The 11,694-nt window shown below is 39.3% G+C and overlaps 1 protein-coding gene across 1 annotated transcript in view; it reads right to left on the minus strand.

Annotated features, from left to right (window-relative positions):
- Positions 1-6: 6 nt before the first annotated feature.
- The window catches only part of LOC108371858 (nuclear pore complex protein DDB_G0274915-like), a gene marked incomplete at its 3' end in the record, with an annotated part of 35,989 nt that continues 24,301 nt past the window's right edge, over positions 7-11,694 (minus strand). The window contains exons 5-6 of the mRNA XM_017627465.1: positions 7,356-8,090; positions 7-546 (exon numbers count right to left, since the gene is read on the minus strand). Coding sequence (XP_017482954.1) covers positions 7-546; positions 7,356-8,090 — 1,275 coding nt within the window. The remainder of the gene's footprint in view (positions 547-7,355; positions 8,091-11,694) is intronic.

The raw sequence follows: 11,694 nt of genomic DNA on the forward strand, positions 1-11,694 counted from the left end.
GCCGACAGCCGCTGATGTACTCCAAATGCCCGGCCATGCCTGCGGCGCTCGAACTTCCGTTGGCGCTGGCGCTAATAGTGTTGGCCGCTGTCGCTGCTGCCTTCTCAGCCGTAAATGTAGCAACTTTTTTGAGTACATTGTTGCTAAGCGTCGTTGTTGGTGTGGCAGGGGTGGCCGGAGTCGCAGGAGTCGCAGGAGTCGCTGGAATGCCGGCGATGGCTGGTGTTGACGGTGTTGCCGTCACAGCGGCTGTGGCGGCCGATTCCGAGTATACACCAGCGGTGGTGGTAGGCGTTGATGCAGCAACTTCCGATGCTGCAATTGTTGGTGTTGTTGTGGTTGGCGTAACCAAACCAGTGGCATCCCGTTTCGATCTTGCCACTGGCGGAGGTGTGGCGGGATGTGGTGCGGGCGTTTGGTGTTGAGACTGAACAGGTGTTTGTGATGATTTAAACGAAATTATAACGGTTGATTGAGTTTCTGTCGGAGGCGGCTGCGGCGGCGGCGGCGGCGGCAACAACTGTTTGTTGTTCAAGGTGCTGGCATCTGGCGAAGGCGACAACGAAGGCGGCACGGAATATACGCATGAAAGAAATAAGAAAAAAGGGGAAAAAATATATTTTGTTACATCTCATCTGTTTGTTTTTTTTTTCTTTCGTTGCTTTGTTCGAAGAAAATGAGTCAAACTTATTTTCTTGCAATTGTTTGTGCAGCCTACTTTGGTAGGCGGTGATGAGCCGGAAAAAAGGAAATTAAAAGAAAAAAGGAAATCCGCATAAAGTAATAAAATGAAGAGAAAAGGAAAAGGTCGAACGCAGTGAGCCTTACCAATAAACCCAATAAAAGGATAATAAAATAAATAACCTCGAAAACACGGCTCGCCCGCCCAAGTGCGTGTTGGAATATTTCTTGCTTGCTGCCTGAGCTTTGAATAAATATTTTTTGCAGCCACACACACACTTTTCACGCTAAAAGCTTGCTTAGTTACCGGCTACAAACCTACACCTCCCTAACTAGCACAGCCTCAAAGCTTGCGTGCGTCCCATTTTGTGGCCTTTGGTGTTAAAAACTTTTGGGTTTCTGTTTACGTTTTATATTTTATGATTTCTTTTTTTTTTTTAATTTTCATGTACATATATAATTTTCATCATTAAGTTTCTTCAATTGCTTTCCATATGTATTTAACATAAAATCCCATAATAATTTTCCATAAGGACAGCTGCATATCGGGCGCTTTTACTTTTACTACAACCAGCTGAAAACCGAAAGCGGCATTTTTATTTGCCTAGAAGAAGCAGCTTCCGTTTGTCTGGTGGGCCGTTCGCAACTTGATTTAATTAAAAGTAAAAATGACGCGCCGAAGTTAGAGGAATAAAATATTACCTCAATATGGATACTTAAATGTAAGTATGTATGTGTGAGCTTCCTTTTACCCATTTCCAAACACTTTTTAAGGTCAATAAATGAGTAAAGAATTCGGGTAAAAATTCTTGTAATAATATCTTACAAAGCGATGCATAAAAAATTTTTTTTTTAAGAATGGACATGAAGACATTGAAAAGGATCATTAAATTCTTAGCCTTTTTGTTGCGATTTCATTGGTTAAAGTTTTAACAACTTTGAATACATATTTAGAAAGGTTACTTTTGTTTTCAAAACACAGTTTTTATAATGGAAACGAGTTTGAAAATAGGTGAAAATCAATTAAGTACAGTGATATACAGTGAATCAATAAAGTTTAGGTAGGGCAACTGTTTATATTTTATTTTTTGCTAATTTCTTACAAAAATAAGGTTAATCAGAGTTCCAAACCTTGTGCAATATTAAAGAAATGTTCATTCAATTATTGCACTTTTTATTTACACTCTTTAGAAAAAAAAATTAAGTAAGCAATGAATGAGAAAAAAAAAAATTCACGAAAAATAAAATATTTAAAAAATAAGTTCCCGTATTGCAAAAAATTTGCTGTACCTAAACCTTATTGCCTGACTGTACATGCACACATACATTTGTACATAAATACGAGTGTGAACCGCTCACAAATTATTTGAAAATTAATAATTATTTTCTTTATGGAATACCGATGCAAATCGATAGTGGGCTCAAGTTTTAATTCAGTTATTAAGTATTTCTTTTATTTTTTAAGTCCGGCCGACTAGAGTTCAAATATTCACATACGGCTCTTAAAATGTAATGAAACAAATTTCTTCCGCCAATGTTCAATTTATTAGACAGTGAAACAAATAATTTTATTGCATAAATTTCTTACGAGTACTATTGCACTTCTTTCCTCGTTTACCTGGGGCGCACCACTAATAAGGTACAAGCATTACCGTTACAAAATGCAGGATTTTCATCAAAACGCATAAATGCCTCGTAATCGTGTAAAACAACCCAAATAAACCGGTTTTCCATACAAAATTGCCCTTTAATGTTGCAAAATTCTGCAAAGCTGTTACCTAAAATTTTAAGCTTTAATTAAGAAATTGCAAAATCCTTAATAGGGAAACTACGTTCTTAAAATATCTTATAGATTTCGAAGAATTTCTACTTCGCTAGCAATTCATGAGCAAATGTATGTACAATGCACATATATGTATATAAGTAACACATCTATGGTTGCCAAATGCTCGAAGAATTTCTAAAATATTTACACAAATATTTAGGTATATATGTAAATAAATTAAAATTAAGTGAGTCTGCACGTTTCCGAATAGCTTGTCTTTCGCTTAACTATCGTCTTACTTAGTTCTAAATACATTTATTTGCCACACACACACACACACATATGTACAGTGCCGGCCATTTTAATAGCGCGCCACTTTTGCAACTCAGTATTGCCAGTTTTATTACATTTTCATTCACTTTTTATAAAATAACAGCAAATTCTATAACAAAAACCATGTAAGTCTGATTTTCAAACTTAATACAAAATTTATGTACGAAAATTCAACAAATTTTCTTCAAAAATGATAACACTTTTGAGTAAATATGCAGTTTTGTAGCCCATTGATTTTATTTTTAGAAACTTTAAACTTGCACCTTCTTATATCGAAATTGAAGCACTCTAAAGCTGCATACTCAAAAAAATTGGAAAAATTTTTGAAAATTTGTAAATTTGTTGATTTTCAAATTTTGTATAAATCGCGTTTTTGTAAATGTTTTTTTTTTATTATTATAGAATATGCAATATTTTTATAAAAAACTAATAAATAAACAAAAGGAACAGAGGCAATACCGAGGCTCAAAAGAGGGCGGTATTCAAGTGGCCGGCACTGCATATGTACATATGTATGTATGTATGAACTTGCATATATTACATACATATGTACATAGATCGTCTAGCCACCCAATGGAGTTGTGTACTTACATATTTAGCTGGCTTTTGTTGGCCAAATGGTTATTTAAATAATTTCCAACTTGTGTAGGACATGTCTGCTTGTGTATGTATGTATATGTGGTTGAAACACACTTGTGTACGCCATATATATGTACATATGGACGCCATTGAAGCAATAAACCCATGCACGTACATTGATATACATATGTACATATGTATGTGTGTACATGTGTATGTACATTTCCCAAAGAACAGCTGATGGCACTTGTTAAACACAATGCATAAATACATAAGTACATACATACATATATGTATGCATGTATTGAAATATACATATGTACATATGTATGTATGCATGTGCATTGTAATTGTAACCAAATTGTTTTTACGCGTCTGGCTTGTTTTTGTTGTTGTTGTTATTAGCATTCGACTTTCGTAATGTGTTTGCAAAATGAAAAGCATCCACCGACCGAGGAGGTCGAGCTCTCACGTCCACTATCAATGGAAGCTGAAGTGAAATTGTATGGCCAGAAACTTGCGAAGCGGAAGGGAGTAAAGTAAATGATTTTGGCACCATTTGTTTCCACTGGGTTAATGGGTAAATAAATAAACAGGAAAGGCGTGCGCCTAAAAGCCGGTCATACACTAAATATGTATGTATGTGTGTACTAAGTTGGTAGGCATTGGGAAAGTGTGCTCACATGCTTGTTACAATGGCCCTATGATAGGTTAGTGGATTTTATTTTGTATATTTATACAGAATTCAGAAAGTGATTATGGACTGCGAGTCGGGCGAAAATTGGACTATAGGTATGACTAAAGTGAAGTTTGTTGCAAGGACCTAGATGTGGGCACTACCATTACACAAGGCCTGGGTTCGAACCCGGTTTTTGAATAACATTAAAAAAAAAAATAAAAGAAAAAAAATAAAAGGAGCTCTCCCCTCGGCAGGAAATGGAAAACTTCCGGTGTATCTATTTCTGCTGTGAAAAACAGTTTCTCATAAAAAATTCAATCGCCGTTAGGAGTCGGCGTAAAACTGCGGGCCCCTTCCCCATTGTGTGACAACATCAAGGCGCACGTCACAAATCGGAGGAGAACTTGGCCAATCATTCGAGTTTTGTATAAGCGCCCATCTATTATTATGATTAGTACTGAGTTCACTTTCCAAAATCGTCTCTGTATATGCTTGATTAGAAACCCGCTGTTTATAGCCAAAAGGATTTATTAACAATGCCAACTAAAAAAGATTTTGTTAATATTAGCTCTGTGTCGTTAATGAATCCCGATATTTTTAAAGAAAGTCAGCACCTAGAAGATGTTAGTATCTGGGCTGGCTAAGTCCTTCAATAAGAAGAATGTGAGAGTTGCTGGTTCATCGTCATATTCACACATTCTGCAGAAACCGTTAGCGGAACTCTGAACTACAATATTCTACTATCACTTATATAAGGGCAAACAAGCGCTGCGACCCAGTTAGATAGATCAATTGTGCAAACGCTTGTACCCTGCAGGCTCCAGCCTCTTGAGTGAGAATCATATGGAATATTCTCTGGGGGTTTCTCCATCTGTCCACCAAATCCACAGCCCATATCGTCAGTGGGTCCCATTTTACAAGGATGGTTACTTAGCCTGGAGTGTAGGTCTTCAGGCCCATTGCACCGCGAAATCTGCATAGGTTCGATATCGCTGAGCGTATAGTCGTTTAAAAGTCTCACTCTGTGGTGAGCTAGTTTTGGGCAGGTGGTAATGCAATGGTCCTACAGAGGCCGAGGATGGTTTGTTGCACGTGTAGTCGCCTGTTAGTACTCCACACAGTGTTTCTGAGATTTTTCTACTTAACATGAGTGCCGATAGAGCTCTTTTGTTACTAAAGAAAAACAATTTCTTTGAGTGATGGTGTCCCTATAACTTATCTCAATGGCTAGCAGTGCAAGATATTGCCCACTTGTTGAGGTCCTTCTAGATATCATTGTTTTTGAATCCAAGAAATGGGCAGGGTCAACAAAAGGTATGTCTGCCCTTTTTTTCAGCTTGGAAGTCCGCTTTTTCAATGCCTTCATAGCCCTTATGACCAGGCAAGAAGATTAAGGAGACCGTATTTCGGGCGGCTAAACTATTGAGTGCTCGACGGCACTCTATAAGGGTGCGTGGTGAGAACTAGTAGCTATTTAGAGCTTTGAGGACATATTTGTTTGTCCGAAAGTATGGATTATTTTCTGTCCTAAGATCCTCTGGACGAGATTAGGAAGTCGATGAGAGTTTCTACGATGGAGCTGTTGCTGTAGCAGCTACTTAACTCTGCCTCGAGTCGGATAGTCCCTCAATAGTAGTAGTCAAGCTCAAATAACGGTAGTCTTAAGAAACGTGGTGTTTCGACGAGGTTCGGAGCGAGTGGTGATAGCTGAGTTGGGTTGAGTGCGCCCGTGAAGACGTAGTGGTGTCATGTTTGAATACTTTCGATGCCAGACCTACATTGGTATGTCGGGGTCTAGTATCGATAAATAGGAGTTAAGTCTTGTAGAGTATCCATACCGCAATTGAGCAAGAGACTGCATGATTGGAAATCTATGTGATTGTCTATTACCCTTTGATATACAGTGCACTCCCAGAAATATTAAGTAGGTTGTTATCGTAATTTTTTAGATTTGCGGACGGTTTTCAAATAAAACTTTAAAAGTATAACTCGCCGAAATATGTAACTATCAACATTCGCTGATTGTAAGTTGTTATTATTTTTACTCAATATCTATTAAAACACCTACATACATATATATTAAAAAAACGTTTGTATCTATTAATTGTTTTGATTGTTTTTATTCAAGAAGTTTTCAGAAAACTTAAGTCAAATCCTAAGATTTTAAAACGCTACATGCGAGGGAAAATTTGCTTAAGTTTTCTGGACAATTAAGATTTTCGAAATAAATAATTCTCGGAGTCCACTGTACTTAGAAATATACTTCAATGGGTGGCAATTTGAGAGTCCCCCACCTTCTAAGAAGCTCTACCGTGTAGCCCTTGTATGCACCACAGAACGTGTGCTGGCCATACAAGCATCCATATATTTACATATGTAGCAACCATCGGTGCTTTATTGGCTATCAAAGCCGTACCCGTAATGACCTGACGCCACCACAAGATGGGTAACCTTTTTCGGGTTTCGGATTCAGTGCAATTTTGCGACTGTCTACTAGCCTAAAGTTTCTAATGCAGCCTATCTCTCCGACATGAGGTTTATATGGCCAAATTAGTCTTTCTACGTAGAAATTCGAAGGCAGACACTTACATGGCAGGAATATGTTTGGATATAATTGTACATACATATTTCTAAAACCTCTGATTCTGAACTTTGCCGCCTAATTGATATTTGCTAAGTTACCTTATGCGACCGTCCCGCCTTTTAGATTCCTTGGCTGCTCACAAAATTCTGACATCCAGAAACCCATTAAATCGATTTTTAATTTGATTATGTTTCATGGGGAATACCCATACCATATACGTTGAAAATCAACTAAGTCAAATCCGTCGGTACAGGGAATATATACCTCACTAAACTACGAAATCGATCGAGTGGAAGATTGACCTATCTCGGTGCCCTATCTCAAAAAGCTTTTCAAAAACACCCTACTTCAGAATTTTATTGAAGAAAGCCCTATCTCAGCACACTTTCAATGTATTTTCAGCCGAGATAGGACGTTTTTGAACCGAATTCTGAGATAGGGTGTACTTCAACCAAATTCTGAGATAGGGTATTTTCCAATAAAATTCTGAAGTAGGGGGTTCCTGAAAAGTTTTCTGAGATAGGGCGTTTTCGAACTGGCTGCCGAGATAGGTCAATCTTCCAGCCAGGTGTAGATATAGACTACATTTTCCTATTGCAGGCGAGAAATCATAATTATTTACTTCATAGTTCAACTCTTAGTTGAATCAAGGAATTCTTTAACAATTAAACGTTCTTAATGACCTTATGTTAATGAATACGCCACAAGATCGATTAAAAATTTCTTTCACTCACCTGTCATCTTCTCCTCCGCGCCCGTCACTGCTGTCGCATTCGCTGCCGTTCCCAGTCTCGACGATAGATTGTGCAATTCAATCTTCTTTGTCTTCGCTATATTACTGAAGATATCCGCGCTGGCGCCACTTCCGCTACCCGCTGGCGCACCATCTTGTGGCGTCACTGTTGCCGCGCTGCCGCTACTCCCGCTGCTACTCAGCACTTGCGCCAACTTCTTGCCCAATTGCAAAGCCATCTGTTCATCCGGACTATCCGATTCGAGTTCCGGACTCGTATCAGGCACCAATTCCCAATATGTCGTTTGTGAGACTGACAAATGTGCTACCTTATCGGCGCGATGTCGTCGCTGGAGCTCGTGCACTGCGCGCGCTGTTGTCGGCGATAGTATGCCCGAGGTGTCGGCTGATGTTATGCTGATCTCACTGATCGGTCGTTCTTTGATAAGCGTTGGTAGATCGTTGAGACCGCGCGCTGCCAAACGATTGTATGCGCGTGAGAATCTGTCCACTTCATTTGTAGCTTCTGGACGTAGTTGTTGCTCGCCGATGCTACGCGGTGATATGGGGTCTGTAAAGAGTGAATCAGAACTAGTTGACAATTCCTTGAGTAGAACAATATCGTAGTTTTGTTGTTGTTGTTGTTGTTGATGTTCTGGCTGTTGCCGTGTAATCTGGCGACCCGAGACGAGCATGTTGTTGTACTCATCATAGATCTCCCCTTCGTCAAGTGCGTCTGCAGTGTTTTTTGTTTTTTTTTTGAGAAGAAATTGTGCCGCAGCAGCGAAATTGAGGTGATAAGAAGAGCGAAATGTTAGAGAGAAAATAAATATTTTTACATTTGCTTTAAGGTATCGTAGCAATGAGAGTGAATCAATGGAAGGGGGATGCGGATGCGCTGAGTTGGGAAATATTTGAGAGGAGATGCTAGTTTCCGGTGAGGCAGTAGGTAATGATTTTTCTGATTGAATTTCTAGTTGATTTTCTAAGAATCTAAAGCGTTCTTCTAGAAAGATGTTATAACAAGAATACTAGTGCAGCTATCTAAAAAAAAGCTTTCTAAAAAATGCTAGTACGCAATTTAATACTGATTATTTTTCGTTTTGTTTAATGCGTCCATTATATGCAGCTGGGCTTGATATATAAAATCATACGATATTTTAGGTTCTTTGAAGATGAACAAAATTAAAAGAAAAGAGTTAAAACGCAGAGTTCTGACTCCGAAGTTTTCGCCATTAAGTACTCGCATCAACCGCTCTAATAGCTGCTACTCCTGGAACCATTTCTGCCACTAGGAAAGATACCTTTCCTTAAAGATGTGGGATATCTGTGAGTTAATCTTGATGAAATCCTCTTTTAGAATCCGCGCCTATATAAAACTATTGAAAAGATCAGGACCTCCACTTTTTTACTTGACGGAAGCTAATGCGGAGTTATGGCTATCCTAACATCTGCCACACTCGTCCGGTGAAAGAAAACAAAATCGAAGTCTAGCTCAGAAAACTCTCACGAATGGCACGGTCGGTACTTTCCATTTAATAATGTATTCTCTACATAAACTTAGCCTACCGATGCGTCGAAATCGCTCGGAGCGGAGTAAGGCAGCGTATCTGTCCAGAGAAGAGTAAGTCAACGACCTGTTTGAGCCTCTGGTAATAAGACGCTGTCAGCATCTAGCGCTAATTGTTAGATGGAAGTTTTTAAACACCCTGTATGAATTTATGCAAGGATACCTAAACTTTGTTGTAAAGAGGGTTACGAATTGTGAACCAGCCGTGAAGCCTCATAAAAAGGGGGTGAAATATAAAATAGCTATTCCACCTCTAACATTGGTATTCCACTTATTCTCCGAGAGAGGGTGGAGTATCTGGGTTTGATCCTAGACAGAAAGTTATTCTGATATCTCAGATTCGCTTTTCAGTTTAAAAAAAAAAATGTTACTATCCTCTCTCAAGAAATGATTGACTTGTTTCTTTCGCTCCGTTAGTAATTGAACTACTGAGTGCGCTTTATATAGCAAAAAAAGTCGGGGACGTTCGCCGAGTTCAAGTCGCCTAAACAATCCAGAAAATACTTGTTGAAGAGGTGGTTGCGCGTGTTGGCCAGGTTGGCACAATGGCAGAGATGGAGTTCGATGGTCTCCTCCTCCTCCTCGTCCCTGCAACTGCGACACAAATCGTTGGTGGGGTATCCTAACCTTTTACCTGTGTGCCCATCAGGCCGTGTTCGGTGATTACGCCGACTACTAATCTGAGAGAAGACCGGCCCAGTCGAGTAAGAGCTAAGGATTGTCTTACATCAATCTTTGGCCAAATTTTCCTGGTAGTATGGCAGTTGGTTTCCACAGCCCACCTGTTATTCACCTCCTCAATGAGTTCAGCCTTTGGTCTGTGTTTGCAAGAGGTTAGAGGTATGCCCGCATTCTGAGCAGAATTGACTTCAAATATTTCCGTCCCGCTCCTTGCCACCTCGTCGGCTAAGAAGTTGCCAGGAATGTTCCTATGTCCAGGGACATATACAACAGTCAAGGAGCATTTTGATGCCAACAGGTTGAGAGTCTTCCTGCATTCTATGGCTACTTTGGACGTTGTTCCGTTAGATTTGAGAGATTTGATAGCAGTCTGGCTGTCAGAATAAATAGCGATAGGCCATCCCGGAGGGGCGGAGGTCAAGAGCCACGGAGCCGAGTTATTATGGCGTTTAGCTTTGCCACCCTACAACCCTACATAGAAACATATGAACTAAATAGAATTCATCCCAGACCTGCAATCAAATAGAGGTTTGTTAAAATAGGTATACATTTTTCAGAAATATATGTACGCTTAAAACTTGGAAGTATGAATTGAGAACATACTCCGAACCAGGGGCGCTCAGCAAATTGAACTTACTGAGCCAAACGACAAAAACGCTCCTCATCGAAGTAATCGCAAACAGGATTTATTTTTAGTTGTTACGTGATTATGTCAAAAGAACAGGGATTACGTCTCGCAAGTGAAACAGCTCACATTTTTTTTAAATATTTGCACGCCTATAATCAATCTTCCCACCATATGCTTGGAATAAACAATTAAAGTACAGAATTTATGACATCAAGCCTTTAATTCGGAGCCAATTTATGGCAGAGTCATACTTTACGCATTGTATACACAAAAATATAGTTGCATATGTATGTATGGAAATATGTACATATGTATATACATTAGGGTGGTCCTTAAATGTAGGGAGGCAATATAAATTTTGGTCCCGATTGAAGTCGGTTAAGGCGTGCCGCGCAGGGGTCATAATTAGATTACCCTATAAAAGCGTCATATCCTACTCCAGTCGGGGCCAAAATTTATATGTGATATCCCCGACTAGTAGTATCGATTTTGGGTATCAAATAAAACGAAATATTTTGAATTTTTTGGGTCCTTGGAGGCCTCCGGCCTTTGCCCCCTGTCCGACACGCTTCAACCGTCTCCAATCAGGAGGGGAAAAAACGTTCATTTGATTTTAAGGACCACCCCAAAATACATACATATTTTGTTCCTCAAGCACAGCCCACACATCAAAACTAAAGGCTATAATAGCAGCCAGACAAAAAAGCGACAGCGGCGTCGTAAACAAATGGCAGTTGCCAGAAGACAAAGCGAAAGAAAGAACTTAAAAAACACAAGTATTCCAGTCCAGTTCCAGGCCAACAGCGACCAGCAGGGGGGTCTTAGTACTGGAAATAAAATTACATACGAAAATTATCCAACAGAGTGAGAGATAGATAGAGAGAGAGAGAGAGAGAGAGAGGGAAGAATATAAGCAAGAAATGGATTGATGGCAAATAAATTTAGCCGGCTCAGAACCAGAATAAAAAGGTTGAAAGTGGAATGTGTGAAAAAGAAAAGAAAGTGGTAATACTCGTATAATAAGCGACTTAGCGACCTGGGGGGTGGGAATTAGGAAAAATAAAGGCGTTAAAAAGTTACCGGAAGCATGTTAAGGTCGCTGCTTGACATACAAAGGTCATGTGTTCGACTTAGAATAGGATTTGTGCTAAAATAATAGCTTTATTTATAACTCAACAACGTCTATGTAACACATGTATGTTTGTATGTAGATACGTATATAAATTTTTATTTTTTTTTTTAATTTTCATGCGCAAAATACCGTAAAAAATAGTTTATGGCTCGCATTAGCTAGCATTCTGTTTTGCTAACCCAAGGGACGCGCTCGAACAGTGCATGTAATGTAAATTTTAATATGTATGTATGTTTACATACATACATACATATATATGTATGTACATGACTGTTTGTGGTTATTCGCTTGGAACTGGAATTCGACCGCGGCGGAGTCGCTGAACTGCG

Source organism: Rhagoletis zephyria, unplaced genomic scaffold (assembly GCF_001687245.7).
Source record: "Rhagoletis zephyria isolate East Lansing unplaced genomic scaffold, Rhagoletis_zephyria_1.1 Rzeph_scaffold_05269, whole genome shotgun sequence".
Classification (NCBI taxonomy): domain Eukaryota; kingdom Metazoa; phylum Arthropoda; class Insecta; order Diptera; family Tephritidae; genus Rhagoletis; species Rhagoletis zephyria.